Source organism: Nilaparvata lugens, chromosome 1, assembly GCF_014356525.2.
Source record: "Nilaparvata lugens isolate BPH chromosome 1, ASM1435652v1, whole genome shotgun sequence".
Lineage (NCBI taxonomy): Eukaryota > Metazoa > Arthropoda > Insecta > Hemiptera > Delphacidae > Nilaparvata > Nilaparvata lugens.
Window position 1 is genome coordinate 38,340,990 of NC_052504.1, and position 18,535 is coordinate 38,359,524.

Below are 18,535 nucleotides of genomic sequence, written 5' to 3' on the forward strand. Positions count from 1 at the left end.
GCAGACGTGACTCTCCTCTTCGGGCTTATTTCTCCATCCGTTTGATGTCTTGAATCATATCCCTATAGTATACCACCGAGGGTACCTGCCAATCCGATCACCAGCGGCTCTTTTAGGAACACACAGATCAAAACATGAGTAAATTATGTTATAGAAAACTTCAGTTGCCTCATTAACTTCTGAACATGAATAGACAGCAGTCCAATAAGCTTCTCTCAGAGATTCATACAAGCGGAGAAATCAGCTCTCTTGAAAACTTTTTGAAATTTGTCATTTGATTCATCTCCGTGATCTGCCCTCATGTGAAGTGGAAAATGGAAAGGAAAGGATGATGGTTATCCTCGGGAACCAAACAGTCATTGCATCTAGAAACATTGGCCCATATGAATAAAACCAGAGCAAATGCTCATGAGCAAGAGCATGGAGCATAAGGTTTTGCTCATGAGCAAAAGGTAGAAGCGCAATAGTTATTTGTATATCTAGAGTGAAAAGTACGACTTTTTCTCTCTGTGGGAAAAAGTTTGAAGCCCGAGGTGAAGCCGAGGGCAGCAATTTTCCTGAGGGAGAAAAAGTATTTTTCGCTCGTGATTTACACAACATTTTTCCTCCACTACATTTTTTTATAGAAACTGCAAATAAAATCATTCTAATAACTTACGTATTGGTGACAATGATTCCTAACAACATAACCTAAATCTAAAACCTAAAAACCGGTCGTCTGATTGGCACTGCCGATTGCGCTATCTATCGGCAAAAGTTGTAACAATTATATCAGCTGGGCAGCTACCAAAAATGGCTGACTCCAGATCACGTGGTTCAGATTTGAATTGCAGATCAAAAATATTTGTTGGCTGGTATTTTGAATAGAATAAAATATTTTAAAATTGTTATTGTCTACTAATATTAGGAATATAATAATTATCATACAAACATATATTTCATGAGTTGATCAAATTTCTGGTTGTGGTATTGAATTCAGTTGACTCAATGACAGACACCTCTATTATGCTTTCTCATCTGAGCTTAGACCTTCTAACCTATTACAATGTAAGTTTCAAAATAGAGATGCTCCCCATGTTATTTAAATGGAGCCACTTTTCCTCCCTAGGGAGTTTTTCTGTTTTTTACTACCGAGAGCGAAAAAGTGACACTTTAGTATTAGGTTTCAGGGAGTAAAGTAAGTACTTTAGACAGTAGGTGGAGGAAAAAGCATTTGCTCATTTTTATATGAATAAGCGTTACCTTATACTCTTACCTTATGCTCCTGAACTCTGGAGCAAATGTTCACGAATTTTAAAGATTTTTTATCAGCTGATTCGCTTTTGTAGCTTTAATTTGTTTGTATAGCTTACGGAAACGCTAAATTTATGCAAGTAGGGTGCACCGCTTGTGTTTGCGTCGTCTGATCTGTTTTCTATTTATGATTATGAATATTGAATAGAGTTTTAGGTTAGTTGAGTTTAGAATTTTGAAATAATAGCGTGAAAAAATGTCATCTCTATAATAATCTTCAGCATATTCTTATAATATCAATAGCCTTCTTATAATCGTCTACACTCTCATCTTCAAAAAATCCTATTTCCTATTTTGTGATGGCTATCTTTATAACAGGTAGCTATCTTTTGTATTTATTCTTTTGTAGGGATAATGGTGATATATATCATGGTTGAATCTGAAAAGAGTTTTATAGTTCTCAACTATTGGTTGTGATCGTATCTGGTATAGTTTCCTCTTCCTCATACGAATTAGTTGAGCCATTTTACTATGAGCAGAAGGTGATAAGCTGCTCTAGACTAGACTCACCTTTTTTGAAGCATTTGCTTCAAAAGTTGAGCAAATGCTCTATTTCATTTAATTTGCGATTAAAGGTTTTTGTAACTATATTATAAAAGCCCAACCAAACCGAGATTCCTTCAAGGGACCCGTAATTACTTTTTTCCCACGATTTAATTGGTGCGGCTCATGAATTAAAGTTTAAAGACCAATCATAGGCCTACTATTTTTTGTTTGTTTTTTTTTGCTGATAATTTTCAAATCTGATGAAGATTATTCATGTAATTTTGACAAAATAATAAATTATTTTTTTTATGTCTCCTGGATATAAGGAGAACGAATTTCACAACACAAAATTTCACCCAGTGCAAAGCACGGGTTACGTGCTGGATAGTTTTTTATGTAGATAATATTAAGCCTATCATCAATCTACGCTCTTAGCATTTAATACACAGACCAGTTATTTCTTCATTCACTTAGCAGATCATTTTGCTGAAGTTCCATGTTAATGAATTTAACTGATAGCACAGAATTATAGGAGTTTTCTCTGCTGATAGATAAGTATATTGTCAATTAAATATGACTAGAATAGCAGTCCTACCAGCCTACGTTAAAAGCAACTTGGCTTTGGATGTTCAATCTTCAGACACACAAAGATAACAAGTGACTAGACAAGACAACTCTCCCACCAAATATGTTGCGTTTGTTGCCTGCTGTATAGTGATTAGGCGTCTCACTATCACGATTAGAGTGAGTTTGAGTGGGGATGAGTAGAATAACATTATTATTGGCTATAGCACTTCACGCCATGCAACGTTCACTTGGATCGGATGGTTAGCATTCAACTCCACAAGGCAACTCGGCATTCTTGTTTTTGATTTTGTAGCGAAGATCTGGAGTAGTGCCTGGTTCCGAGGTCATGAGTTCAATGAATCATTAGGAGGCTCCAGTGCACCTCAATAGAAAGTGCAGAACGGTAGGCCGACTTTACTGTGGATATGTTGTTTTCTTAAATTGGCCTATTATTCAAATTCTAATTCCTTTACACATCTTGACTTGAACCTCTTGTTCAAGCAAGTCGATAAGTATACAGTGAATTGGGAAAGGGATACCTAGGATATCTGGGTCGGTCTTGCATTGAGAGTGATAAAACTGAGTGTCAAAATGAGCCCACCAGGAGGATCCTGGTCTAAAGGAGATGAAGAAGATGCCCAGCCTCCTGAAAATAAGAAGTGAGTAGGCCTAAGAATATATTAATAATTAATGTAAATATATATTGTTTTTTTAAATGAAAAAGCTTCAAGTTACATAAATTGCTACCGGTAGTTACTGTAATTGAAAAAACTGTTACTATGAGAGAAGAATGCTAGGCTTACTTTCAAACTTTTCAGCAATATAGTTTCATATAGTCTACTGGTAGATTCCCAGCTGTTTGTCGTTGCCTTTATTGGTCTGAATTATTTGATTGTAGAAAAAATAATAGTAATATAACAATGCACAAAAAATTCAAACTGTAGCCTACAAGCAAAACTTGCAGAAGTAATTTTTATGTACGGTAGATTAATTTCAAGAAAAATCTTGTTTGCTGCGTGTGAAAACTAACTGAGAACAGTGGGCTGTAATAATCCGATAAATTGAGAAATAAGTGAAAAATAATGTTGAAAAAAGAATTATAAATTATAGCCAAGTAACAATGGTGATGGAAAAATTACTTGACGATACCAGAGACAAATAATCTAGGTATATCTAGACAATTAAATAGTATCTTTACTCTGACTATACAAAATCCTATCTTCAATGAGTACCATAATTATTATATTGACGAGTAGTGTACATGTATAAATAATTCATAACTTATAACTTCTTCTATTTTTACAAATTACTTTGTGTACCGTATACAATTTTAAACCTTCCTTGAATTACGATAATTCTCAGAAAATTTATATTCAACATCTCATAGACTACCTATTTCTTAGGCCCTCCTACAATATTTTTTCTTATCGTGGATGAACATTGTTTTAGAAAATGAGTTGGTGAGACTATTGAAAATGCAATTGAATTTCTAATAATTAGAAATTTTAAATAATTATCGAGTATAAGTGATTTTCATACCTATATGATTACAGAGTTTCCGAAAATGAAGTGGCTTTTAAGATTAATGGCAAAGAATATCGAGGTAGGTGTACTTCAGTACTTTTTTTACTAATAAAATTATTAACTCATCCAATTGCAATAATGAACTAGTTGTTTATTGAAATTACGTTAGGCTATTGCATTTTTATTGTCATCAAAACTTTTCAATTTTTGAAAACTAAGTTTTCATGATGTGTGACAATTCATTTTCTGGATTTTCAAATAGCCTAGTGATACAGACATTATAATAATATATTATCATTATTATTAGTGACCTATACTTTCATTTCAAAAGTCATAATACTATTAATCCTTTAAATAGGCCTGACTATTACGCCTGAATGGTAGGTGGAATTTATCTATTTCAAATGTGCATCTTCATTCTCATTTACTAAAATAATAATTATTTTTCATATTGATATTGGCATTATGCGCGCCTCATTAGCAGGTTGTATACCGACTGACTGGTTTTTATCAGTAGATAAGACTATAGTGAGGTCCACGCTATAATGGCAGTGGATAAAGATAGAAGAATAGTGATGCCGATTCTCTGCATTAATTATATTTTTACACTGTCAAAAACATAATTGGCATCGTTGTGGACCTGGAAAAGGATAGTACCACCGGCTTTGTCAAATGATAGACAAGGATAGCAAAACCAAAGTTGATCAAATACTGTCATTATAACGTGGACCTCACTATAGTGCTGAACATTATTTGGCCTACAAAATGACTGTTGAGGTAGGAACAAAAATTAGTCGTGACTTTGGATCTGTACCTTATGATAAGCTTTAGGTTGACATAAAAGTGTAATATTAGTGACAGCTAGCTTCTAACGATTATGGACATCTATAGATAAGAGCCGTATTGCAATAATTATGTAATGCTCTCTATGAATTCAGTTTATTGAGAAGTGAAATTCAAGTAATGTAACAGAAAATAATTAATTATTATTGTATTATTATTTATATATAATATATTGATACAATAAATAATGCGGAAGCCTATTTTTCAATCAATTTATTTGGTTGGGGCTAAAATGATTTAATATAAGCTATTAGTCTATATAAATTAATGGTTTCTATCTTTCCACAGTGTTAAGTACCTAGTATTAACTTTTTGGGTTTTAATATTTCATTTACGGGCTACTTAATTGAGTTAGGACTTATAGTAGTTTACTAATAAGTTTGAAGAGTTCATCTATCGTAAAAGTAAATAAAACTCTTTCTGTCTTGTTAATTCAGCATCTGGATTGCCAATCTACATAACTCTCAACACCTTCATCAGAGATCATGCAAACCTGAAGGGAACCAAATATATGTGCGAAGAAGGAGGATGTGGGGCATGCATTGTTGCCGCTACTATACCCAATCCACAGACTGGCAAATCAACAACTATCGCTGTCAACTCTGTAAGTTCAGTCAGAGGCAAATAGATAGGTTTGTTGAGGGCAAATATTATTATCAAATGTATATTATTGTTGTCAGAGATAAATGAATAGACAAATGAACTAAACATTATCTCTACTCTATGGTTATTCTGTTCTTCTACACATTAGACTCTGATTGACTATAAGCTCAGCCTATTTATGTCAAGTTTCGCTACAAAAAAATAACATCAAATCATTCCAGTGATCTTTTTCCATTCTTAATCTATATTATCATTTATACTCTATTTTCATATTAGTATATTCTGGGCCTATCAGGCTGAAAACTTGATGAAAGTGAAAACAAGGACGCAATAGGCCTATATGATCGCTATAGGCTATGATACTCCTACCTATCATTATAATGTAAATTCATTATTTTTTATGTGCCGTAGCATTACAATATCTTATAAAGTTGAATCTAGTCAATATACTATTGCTCAACAAATTGTAACATTTCAATAGGCTATATGCTAGAAGAGTATAAGGCGCATCAAGGAAAAAATAACAATTATTATAAATGTAAAGCTTTCCTGGTATCTAACGACTCATATATATAGTTCATGGAGTTGAAGTTATGTAACCTATAGTCTCAATATGTATATAGAACCAAGAATCCAATACAAATTAATTGCACAACATTGTACGCAGTGATATATTTATATGTGCACCTAATATAGGTATTCACCCTCGTTATGTTGTTTTGAAATAGTAAAATTGAGATGTAAAAAATATCTACTGCATTAAGTTTATATTTGCAAAGAATAACTGAGAACCATAATGTTTATGGTCAATTTTATGTCATTTTAATAACATAATTGAGGTCTAAAGATTTCCAAGATTTTACGACCATCGTCGACGATGCCGCTACTGTACGTGGCCTGATGAAGTTTCAATAATATATACAGTAGCCTTATATTTATACCAATGTACCATCTGTTAATATTAGTGTTGTTGATAACTCGTAAACTCTAACAACTCAGTTTCATTATACTCAGTATACAGTTACGGAAGCCTATATTTAATTGTATCCCACAAAACCTTACAGACAGATCAAGTTTGAGCCTCCCTATACTCCTCAAGATACATAATAAGTTAATAGGAATAATTGTATAATTATATAGCAAGTGGGTCTAGTTCAATTTCCTCTTCCACGACATACTTCTATATATAGCACACAGTGCACTGCACATGCAATGAGTTATTGGTATGCTATATATGTGTACGTCAGTCCATGTGTCTCTTTACGGCTGGTTTGGAAAGCACTGATTCATGACGCTATTTCCATTTGCGATTTAATTAAAATTAGATGCATGTCACATAACAAACTCAATTAATTTTCACGTAAACAATAGCAAGCCTTCATTTGATCATTTGTTTCAAGTACAAGATACTCTCATCAAATTCGCCTTTCATCCTCTTTGGATGAAAATTTAGAACTCATTCTATTTCTTAGAAGATAGGCTACTAAAAAAGTGAATCCTTGACTGGTTTGGTGGGGTCATTTTGACCCCAGATAAATACAATAGGCCTAATTGTTACGATTACTTCCCTTTCTAGGACAGCCTAAGCGCTGTCACTTTATATGTATTCTCAGTATCCACCAGTACTAGAGAGCAGTAGTGTCATAATATCTTTGTCGTTTCCTGTTTTATGCTTAGAACACTCTGGGGCAGCCCTGACTCCACCAAACTAGCTACCGTACTTATACATATTTCATTATAGTTTCAATGGGAGCTATATTATTTATAAACATTGTCGGCGTTTGTAGCATCTGAAAGTCGTTTAGATTGTTTTCTATGTAATGATTGAGAGTGAGAATTTCTTTGAAGAAGATGCGGGGAGCGTTCGACTCAGTGGTCGCTCTGATAGGCTATCGCTTAGATAAGCTGATACTTCTGGTGGGAATACCAACTCTTCTGAATCATGATTCATGAGTTGTAAAATCGCTTCTCGGTGGTTTGAAACCTACCTAAAATAAAATCATAACAGTTTGATAGTTTGCTTGCACTCTCCAATGAAGATGCAGACCTGTACGTCAATTGGACTGATGCCCCATCAATTAAGTAATGATGATGGAAGGTTGTCTCAATTGATCAAAATTATTTAACCTGTTTATGAGGAAACTAACTTAGTATTATCATAGAGAAACAATAGCATGATTTTAAGTAAGTTTTACTTACGCTAACAATAGCATGATTTTAAGTAAGTTTTACTTACGCTATTGTTTCTCTATGGTGTTATTGCTAACAGATACCCCGTATCTTGACTGAATATAACAGCATATCTACAGGCTCGGCCCCAGGGGTGCCCGGACCGGGCGGCCGCCCAGGGCGGCAGATTTTGGGGGCGGCAAATTTTAAGGAAGGGAAAATTTTAAAATACAAATACATAATATATATTCATGATATCAAATGTGAATAGTAAAATTATATAAGAAGGTTTTCCAACGTCTAGCTAATTAAGGCTTTTCTAATATCAACAATGTCCCAGGAACGTCTGAGTGGTCCAGCGAACATAAAATATTTCAATTCCCAGATCTTGAAGAATTGGTGAAGGAATTTCCCCATGCAAAGGTCAGACGAGTTCTACTTAATTAAACAGGTGTGTTAAACAAACTTGTAGAAATTGTAGTTTTAATTACTTAACAAGTTAAGTAGGCCTAATACTCTGTTGCAGTCTATGTCTTAAGGCTGTGCAAAGGCTAAAAATAGACTTTCTACTGGTGATATTTTTCAAAGTTTTTCGATTTGTATATTATCAAGCTATTTAAATGAAAAAGTTTTCCTGGGAAAACATTTTTTTCCGATCATTAATTTTTGAGATATGAGCTCCTAAAGTTTAAAATTTTGGGACAGAACATTTCAAATTTGGTAAGAGATAAATCCATGAGATTTAAAGGATAAATTCTTCATGGTATTGTTGATTGAATAAAGCAAGAAAATCTTGAAAAAAATTCTGAAAATATCAATTTTTGAGAAAGTTATTCAATTTACAAAAAAACTCAACTAAATGTTATTTTTGGTCAGATTTAGTAAATTGAATAACTTTCTCAAAGATTGATATTTTTAGAAAACTTTTGTTTTATTCAATCAACAATACCATGATGAATTTATCATTTGAATTTCATGGATTTATCTCGTACCGATTTTGAAATGTTCTGTCCCAAAAGTTTAAACTTTAGGCGCTCATGTTCTTTAAAAGTAATGATTGGAAAAAAATGTTCTCCCAAGAAAACTTATTCATTTTGATAGCTTATTGTTTATTGTTTTGAAGGGACAGATTCAAGGATCCAAAGGTTCAAAGAACCCCACAGGTCAACCAAAGCTTATTGTGTTCCCAAGTAGTATGTTAGTTGGGCAAACCAATACCTGTGTTCTTTACAAAAACCAGGAGTTTTTCCCTATACTAACATCCCATTCATCACCCGGTTGTTTGTTGCAATCCAGTGTGATATGCTTTGCAGTCTCTTCAGACTGATTAGTCCTCGTGACCTACGTGAGTTCCACTCCTGGCCTTCTTTGAAGGTCCTACCGCTAAGGAAGGGATGGCCAAGCTGCCTCTAGGGCGTCCGGCCACCCTTGACTCAGCCACTTGACCCACATTTGTGCCTGGAGTTTCACCCATCTCTGGTCTCTTAGGTTTTTTCTTTTCGCCCCTCCGAAACTTTGCAGGGTCAGAAGCCTCACCTCTCCCAAGAAGTTTTGCCTAAATGGCCGTCCTTCTTTGAGCGGTGGTGAGGTTTAGTCACTCTACCCAAAACTCGTGACCCACGTGAGTTCCACTCCTGGTCTTTTTGTAGGTCCTTCCGCTGAGAAAGGGGACACCAAACTGCCTCTAGGGCGCCCGGCGCCTGGCCACCCTCGACCCAGCCTCTTGGCCCACATTTGTGCCTGGAGTTTCACCCATCTCTGGTCTCTTGGGTTTTTCTTTTTGCCCCTCCGAGACTCTGCAGGGTCAAAAGCCTCACCTCTCCGAAGAAGTTTTGCATGAATGGCCGCCCTTCTCTGGGCAGTGGTGAGTTTTGGTCTTTCCACCCACTAACTCGTGACCTATGTGAGTTCCACTCCTGGCTCCATTGTAGGTCCTTCCGCTGAAGGAGGAGTTACCAAATTGCCTCTAGGGCACCTGGCCACCCTTGATTCAGCCCATTGACCCACATTTGTGCCTGGAGTTTCACCCATCTCTGGTCTCTTGGGTTTTTCTTTTTGCCCCTCCGAAACTGCCCTGATGGGGCAGATCCCGTGGGTTTGAAGGCAAGGCAACTTCTGGAGTTGCCTTGAGGTCCATTTCAGTCGCCTCCTACGACAAGCATGGATACTGTGGGTGAATTCTGGTTTTCAACACATTCTTGAGTACGATGATCGACTCAAAGCTCCCCCAACCCACAGGGGGAGACTTGATAGCTTGATAATATACGAATAGAAAAACTTGAAAAATATCACCAGTAGAAAGTTTATTTTCAGCCTTTGCACAGCCTGTTTTCTTATTGTGTACCTGTTTTGAACATGAACATAAAAATAGTTTAATCAGATATATTTTGTTACTTGTCCAGTCACTATTATACATTGGTGCTTGCGATTTACATTGTAGTTCTGATTTTTTAATATATTATTTGGGTACATAAGAGAAGTCCAGAAACAAATTGTTCATGCAAAATTCCCTTGTGGCCCAAAAACCTCGTATTTTCGGTTCACTTTCCAGTTTTCAGCTATTTCCGCCAAAATCTGTGATCGGACAGAAAAATTTGCTCTCATCTTTTTTCAAGATTATAATATTCTGAATTAAATGAGATCATTCGGAACTCTCTATCTCCAATGAGTACTGAGTTATCCTTGAGCGCGCCTCTCTACTAGGGAATAAAGATATGAAGTGCATCTAACGGATGATTCTCATAGAACATAATCTCATGAACTTATATCATTGTGCAAAATATCACTGTGAGGACAATATTAATGGTGATGATGATTGAAGCTGAAAATTAGGTGTTTTTTTCACAATACAAGGAGCATTGTTGTCAGGTGTACCTGGAAATCTATATGAGATAAAGCGCTCTACCTAGTCTCAGTTTATAGAGCACAAAATTACGCCCCGAGGGATTTTGAATTTCACATCAAGATTGTAATAATCGAGATATATTGTTAATCAAATACTAAATATGATCAAAATTGATTTTTTTTCTTAAAATTTAACTCATTTCTGAAAAATCATAACTCAGTTCTCATTGGAGATAGAGAGTTCCGAATGATCTCATTTCATTTAGAATTTTATAATCTTGAAAAAAGGTGAGAGCAAGTTTTTCTGTTCGATCACTGATTTTGGCGGAAATAATTGAAAACTGGAAAATGAACCGAAAAGACGAGGTTTTTGGGCCACAAGGGAATTTTGCATGAAGAATTTGGTTCTGGAATTCTCTCTTATTGGAAATTTGGAAGATAATAGGTTTATGATATAAAAATTCGATTGAACTAGGTCTCATCCTTGGGAAAACTCGCTGAACGACATTAAAAGGATAATTCATCCTTGGAAGTAACAGCTGAAACTTTCGTCGTCTGTGGATAGTAAAAAAGTGAGTGAGCGTTTGAGTATTTGAAAAATCAAAATATCGCATCCACGAAATTCATAAGATGACGTATAGCCAGCTGTGGAATATAAACACGATTATTTTAGAGAATTGTGTTATTTTTATCAATAAATAGAAATAACGAGCGAAGCTGGGTGCCCCGATATTTTATTGATAAACAGAACACAATTCTCTAAAATAATCATGTTTATATTTAACAGCTGGTTATACGTCAGCTTATGAATTTCGGAGATGCGATAATTTTATTTTCCACAGAATCACTCGCTCACTTTTTACCATCCATAGACGCCGAAAGTCTCAGCTGTTTCAGCCAAGGATGAATTATCCTTTTGAATGTCATTCAGCGAGTTTTACCAAGGATGAGACCTAGTGCAATCGAATTTTCATATCATAAACCTACTATGTTCCAAATCTCGTGAAAATCGTTAGAGCTGTTTTCGAGATCCGTTGAACATAAATAACCAGATATAAAAATATAATAATATAAACAGATATACAGAAATTGCTCGCTTAATATAATAGGATATCTGTAACCGAGAACATAAAACAGTTTATGAAACAAAAATAATTTGAAAATGTGCTATTTACACTTGGGACTCAGTTTACTGAGACTCTGTGGTGCGAATGGCGCGATCGCATCACAGCGGAGACACAAATAGTTAGGCGATCGCTCGAGGAAGGGGTGGAACCCGGGATTAACAATCAGATGGGATACTCTTGTGAAGAGCGGCGGCGGTTGCCGATCTCGCCCAGGGCGGCAAAGTTCCTAGGGCCGTGCCTGCTTGGGACTCCTAGTATATAATTATTTAGAGTTTACTGAGACTCTGTGGTGCGAATGGCGCGATCGCATCACAGCGGAGACACAATAGTTAGGCGATCGCTCGAGGAAGGGGTGGAACCCGGGATTAACAATCAGATGGGATACTTGTGAAGAGGGGCGGCGGTTGCCGATCTCGCCCAGAGCGGCAAAGTTCCTAGGGCCGTGCTTGCATATCGACATAAAAACCCTGTTATTTTAAAAGAAAAAATGGCAAATATGTTGCATCAAGGTTTTTCTATGTTTTCAGGTTGATGATATCAGCCGTTAAGTGTAAAGAGATTTAGACAGTTTTAAATTGGTGATATTTGAATTTTCGAAAAAATCTATTTATCAAGAAGTAAAAAAACTTGTATTCTTTTCATCTATTATTTTGAAACTGTTATAGAATGATGGAATTGTGATCAAAATCAACAAGCAATCTATTTATATAGATATAAGTGCTAGAAGATAAAATATAATATTGTTCTTATGCAAATGGTTTGATTACAGTCCTTGAGAAACTTGATCAATTCTGACCCCACCAAAGAAGGTTGCATTCTATTTTTTGCCAAACCAGTCAAGGGTTAAAAATACTTTATTTTGTTTTCTGTATATTTTATTTATTTCATAGTTAATTTTGCTTTGAAATGTAGTCTGATTTTATCCCTTTAATTATTTCTCAAGGGAAACATTTTTTCAATCCATTATTTATTCTATTCTAGTGTTTAACTCCAATTTACAACTGTCATGGATGGGCGGTTGAAACAGTCGAAGCTCTTGGAAGCTCATCCAAAGGTTTTGGCAAAATACAAAGTCGTTTGGCTTCGAATAATGGAACTCAGTGTGGATACTGCAGTCCAGGCATGGTCATGAACATGTATAGGTAGAGTGATCGTTTATATTCATCTTAATACCTGTGGTGTTATAAAGTGTTTAAGATAGACAAACATTTATAAAGTAAGGTCCACGTTTTAATGACGAATGAAGAAAGATGGGAAAACAGCGTTGCCGATTCTTCACCTTGCCACGGTACCAGAAAAAACGTATACGTTACATTCTTTGTTTTATTCTATGCTACTACCTTCTGTAGAGTACCGGTAGGCCTATTCCTGATATAATATTAACGGTTCATTCTTGTTAAAAGTAATCACTCATATTTTATAGGTAAAAAAGAAATATTTATATATTTTGCTTCAACTTAATATACCTGTGGTGTTATAAAGTGTTTAAGATAGACAAACAGATATAGAAAGGTACGGTACCGTACACGTTTTAATGACGGGTGGAGAAAGATGGGAAAACAGCGTTACAGATTCTCCACCTTGCCACGGTACCAGAAAAAAACGTATACGTTTCATTCTTTGTTTTATTCTATGCTACTACTTTCTGTAGAGTACCGGTGGGCCTATACCCTGATATAATATTAACTGTTCATTCTTGTTAAAAGTAATCACTCATATTTTATAGGTAAAAAAGAAAATTTTTTTTTTTTCTAATAATAGACTTTCATAATTGAAATTGATTATTTTTTTAATGTTTCTTCTTCTTCTTCTTCCAATTCATTCGCGGTCTATTTTATAGGGCTGAATACATAGCTTATCAATACTATAATATATGAAAAGGTTCTAAATTCATTATCAAAATTAGATTTTTGATTGACTTGACTGAAATTCTGATGAGATTTATAAATCTTATAAGCCTACTTGTTGACACTATCTCTTCAGCAAATAATCTCTCTCAAAAAATATTTACCTATAAAGAATATCGACTGCAATAATTTAATCGGGTGTCAACCCGGACTAGCGGGTTTAGAACCAAAGTGACTGTTGAAAATCATGGGTGCACGACACCATAAAGAATGCTACTCCAGTCAGTAAGTATTCTGAAATGATTATTTTCATAAATAATTGACTGCATGTTTGTGTTAAACAAAAAATAACAATCACATTACAGTTATAAGTGAATAATCGGGTGATATTACGTTACAAAAAATATAACTGTAATGTTGCATGGTAACGTTAATGTTACGGTACCCAACATTATGTAACGTAACGGTTACCGGTACGGTACTGATTCTATGGTACGTACCCTAACTGTAACTTCGACATTAAAATTAGGCTACATTTATTGTACAAAACACTATAACAATAATAATTGAACGAGCTCTCACTTTTGATTTACTGAAGGCCAAAATCGTTGTCCGTCTGTTTGTATGTTCTAAAACAAGTTTATAAAGAATTGATCAATCAGCTTCAAACACGTACGGTATTCTTCGAACCTTCTCACAGGTCAAGTTCGTTGGATAACAAAATTGTGCAACACTTTTCCTTCATTCTTTTTCAGGATATAAAAATAACATTGGAGTGCATGAGAAAAAATTGTTGTGATTTAGTCAACTGAATAATCCATTGACTGCAATTACTACAGTTTTTCCACTCATTTATCCATAACATCACCTGCGGCTATTTGGAAGCTATCACACAGACAGTCTTTCATGCGCTGACACATGATTTCAGCTGGTGCATGATTATACAACAGAATTTACAAGTTTTACATCAACAAACTGATACGGGTTAAGATATCAATGTGCGGTTTCCACCATTCATTTTCTCTTGGAACTCTTCATCGAAATCATGTATCACATGACTCACCTTCTCATTTCAATTTCAAAATTGAATTTGGATTCATATGAGGGTTAAAGATGTTAAAGCGACAGAGTAATTTTTCAATACCGGTATTCAAATAGGATTTCCAATGAAACCTGTTAAATTATTCTTGTTAGAGAAATTTTTAGATGTTTCCAGGATTTTCCTCAACTCTATATACGGTAATTAAAAGTTGCGGGTTTCAAAGATTACAATACTTCAGTTCTTCAGCGAGTTTTACATCCCAGGGGGTCACTATATAGTTATGACCTTGGAGGAAGAACTAGGCTGAGCCTGTGCCATTTCTCTCCAAAATGCTGTAAGAAAGTCATAATGTTGTCCAAAATATTACATGTTGTAAGGTTACTGTGTCACATAACTGTAAGATAAAGTGTAAAGTAATAGCATCACCCATTCATTTTACCATGACCTGTAACGTTACTGTTACTTTAATATGTTTCGTAGCATAGTAACAGTGTTACATTCATGTTACTGTAACGTTTGTTTGTCTATGGGTAGGAATGATATCTATCGAATAAGTAATTCACGCTTATCTTCTCATGTTGCAGCTTACTTCAAGAGAACAAGGGTATTTCCATGAGTGAAGTTGAAAATTCATTTGGAGGGAACATTTGTAGATGCACAGGCTATAGACCAATTTTGGATTCATTCAAGTCTCTTGCCAAGGATGCTAGCAAAGAACTAGTGAAAAAATGTGTTGACATTGAGGTGAAAGAATTGAATAACCCTTTTGAATTATTTATTCCTTTATTCACGTTTTAATAATTTAATTCATTGTGCAGCTTTATTTATTGAAGACTTGCAAATTGTACAATTTGAAAATATATTGCACTTCTCGGTAGTGACTTGAAATGATAAAAAATATTCAATGTGAATCTTCACTCATAATAATTATTTATTCATCATAATTCTAATAATTCAATAGAATAATTTGACTGATATAACCACTGGTTAAAATATGTAAATGGATAAGTGCTGACAAAACTTCATTATTTTATTATTATAGTCATATATGAATATGCTATAGTAACGTGTCAGTAGGTACGGTAGGCTACTATATAAACCTAATAAAAAGTTTGAATCTGCAAAAAAGGAGCTATAAGGTATTGAACATTCAATAATGACAAAAGCGCAACCGTTGGTTCTAAATTGTAGAAATACAGTAAAATTATAAATTGTGTAGTGTTGTAGGGTAAGCCCTATTTATTTTACATGGAGAACAATATTAGTAAAACCAAAAATTTATTGTAGGGATATGATAGTGGAAAAGAAACCTTTAGGTAATGAAACTTTAAAATTCATTATTCCTTTTATTTTAGTGTCACTGTAAGTTATATATTTCATACTTGCAGGAACTGTCAGTTATTTGTCCAAGAACAAAGGAGGAATGTCTAGCATCATGCGGCAATTCATGTGACAGAAGCATTGATCCACTACTGGATGAAAGCAGACTCAAGTTAGAAACTAATGATGGTAAAAACTGGTATCGGGTGAAATCTGTCAAAGAGTTGTTTGAAATACTTGAGATGGTCGATGATGGATCATACATGCTTGTTGGTGGAAACACGTCCTATGGTAAATTATAAAATCACTCTAAAATCTAATTAAGGCTACTAACTTTATTGGATTATTTCAACAATTATCAGGCAATATCTAATCTAGGTTTTGGAATGTTATCCAAAATAGGCTACTAGCAGAGTAGGAAACACAAAGTATCTTCAAGTATGAAAAACGTACTTGTAAATAAAAAATTGAAACTTTAAAATTTTACAAAATGCAAGCTCATGATCAGACAATATTCTTGTGAGCTTCAAGCTCTTATGTACTATAGATACATTTATTATAGTGTATATTATATGACTGTATGTATTTGTACAAGGAATAAATGAATTTGAAATGGTTTTACAAAGTAGTTTGGAGTTAAAATAATTATATTTTTGTTTTGTTTTAGGTGTGTATCGTCCAACAAGAGATATTAATCACTTCATAGACATCAAAGGGGTTCGTGAACTGATCGTTACTAGTGAGAGCAATGATTCATTGACTCTGGGAGCCAACTTATCTCTAACCAACACCATGATTTTTTTCAATTCAGTCTCTAAATCTAAAAGTGAACTGTTTGGCTATACGAAACAGATGGCTGACCATATTGATTTGATAGCCAGTGTTCCGGTGCGAAATGTGAGTATAGTCTATCAAGACAAAACTTCTTGAAAGTGAATGCACAATAGAACACAGTCATATAGGCCTACATTACAGAATTAGACTGATTAGGAGATACCAAGTTGTTCAGTGCGGGGGTGGGCAGTGGTAGAAGGGAGCGAACTGCGCATAACTGACTACTGTATTCCTAATTATGAAATCACGGCACTGGAGCTAGCTTTGGCATGCTAGATTGTAGACTCAAATAGCTGAATACAAAAAAATCAGTTGGGTGATCGAATGTTATTGCTACATGCATAGTAGCGTCTTGATGCTTTTGAAGAGGTAAAACGAGCCAGTGGTCTTCTTTGCACTACGCGACTATAAGTAGCCTTATAATAGTATTTTTTCAATCAATGAATAACTGTAGCTTGATGAGCAAATTGTTCAGATTGATGAATCAATATATAGCACAATTCAAGATTATTTTGAATAAAAGCAACGTTGATGATTCCACTAGAATACTTCCATAGAAATATTGGAAACTTATACTTGTACACTTCTACACATTATTACATCACCTATACTCTATTAGTATTACCATAATAGAGAGAAAATAATTTAAAAATATATCTCATGGTACGGTGTAGGGCGTTCCAAATTTCATTGTTAACTCAAGCCAATAGTCCTATAGTCGTTCTTTTACATGAAGCTGGTAGTCCCTCATACTTACTGCTTACTCCGTGGTGCTACGGCCCGTTTAGAGGGCCTTGACCTCCTCTATGATGCCTCTCCATTCCTCTCTGTCACCAGTTCTTCTTCTCCAACCTCGGACACCCAACCTCCTCAAATCTTATTATTCCACATCTTCTAGCCAGCGTTTTCGTGGTTGTCCTCGTAGTCTCCTTCCTCCTGGATTTTCTCTGCTGAAGACCTTCTTTACTGCTCTTGAGTCACTCATCCTTTCTACGTGACCTAACCAACTCAGTCGCCTGTATTTTATTTTGTTAACAATTTCTGTTTTTTTGTATAGGTCACGTAACTCTTGATTTGTCCTTATTATCGATCCACTCCCCATTGTTACAGACTGGTCCGTAAATCTTTCTCAATACTTTCCGTTCCCAAGTACTCAAGAGATCTTCATCTTTCTTTGTGAGAACCCAGGACTCTGCGCCATACAACACAACTGGTTTTATTATTGTTTCATAAATTTGAATTTTCAACTTCTTCGTTCGCACTTTGGATCTAAGGAATTGGCTTAGGGCAAAATAGCACTTATTACCTGCAGCTATCTTTGCTTTTATATCGACTTGGACGTTGTTGTCATAAGTGATTACAGAGCCGAGGTATTTAAATTCTGCTACCTTTCCAAAAACAAAGTTCTCTATTTTTATTTCACCTGCTTGTCGTGTTCTGCTGCTGGCCATATATTTCGTTTTGCCGTCATTTATTCTAAAAGTCCTATTTGTTCTGATGTTTCATTGAGCTGATGAGTAAATGCAGTCTCCAAACTTTGTCTATTTCGTGCTATCAAAACTACATCATCAGCGTATGCCATGCATTGGATCATCCTATTCATAGTCGTTCCCCTTGGGTTAATGGTGATCCCTCTAATAACCTTTTCTAGACTTATATTGAAAAGCATGGCTGAAAGTACATCTCCGTGCCTGAGAAGTACATCTCCTTGTTTACTAAGAAGTCATTTGACAGTATTCCTTGAACTTTAACTTTATACCTGGTGTTGTGCAAAGTCATTTAAGTGACACGTACAAGTTTCAGTGGGATTTCGAATTCTATCATGATTTCAAATGGCTTATTTCTTTGGACACTATCAAAAGCTTGCTTATAATCAATATACAGTTGGTGCAGATTTACGTTATATTCGTAACACTTTTCCATGATTTACGTATCGTGAAAACATGATCTGTACAGGACCTGTCTTTCCTGAAGCCGCATTGGTAGTCACCGAGTATTTCATCAATGTAAGGCTTCAATCTCTCATACTACTGTGC

At 35.1% G+C, this 18,535-nt stretch overlaps 1 protein-coding gene across 4 annotated transcripts in view; it reads left to right on the forward strand.

Moving 5' to 3' along the window:
* The first annotated feature begins 2,526 nt into the window (after positions 1–2,526).
* The window catches only part of LOC111060901 (xanthine dehydrogenase), a 49,727-nt gene continuing 33,718 nt past the window's right edge, over positions 2,527–18,535 (forward strand). For 3 of the 4 annotated variants that reach the window (XR_005571853.1, XM_039433060.1, XM_039433055.1), the window contains exons 1-7: positions 2,595–3,005; positions 3,900–3,949; positions 5,151–5,317; positions 12,438–12,598; positions 14,930–15,089; positions 15,734–15,956; positions 16,333–16,562. Coding sequence is in view for 3 of the 4 variants with exons in the window: in XM_039433060.1 (XP_039288994.1) it covers positions 2,938–3,005; positions 3,900–3,949; positions 5,151–5,317; positions 12,438–12,598; positions 14,930–15,089; positions 15,734–15,956; positions 16,333–16,562 (1,059 nt within the window). In the remaining variant the exon portion in view is untranslated. Of the gene's footprint in view, positions 3,006–3,899; positions 3,950–5,150; positions 5,318–12,437; positions 12,599–14,929; positions 15,090–15,733; positions 15,957–16,332; positions 16,563–18,535 lie in introns of all 4 variants that reach the window. The other variant, XM_039433046.1, reaches the window with a different exon arrangement.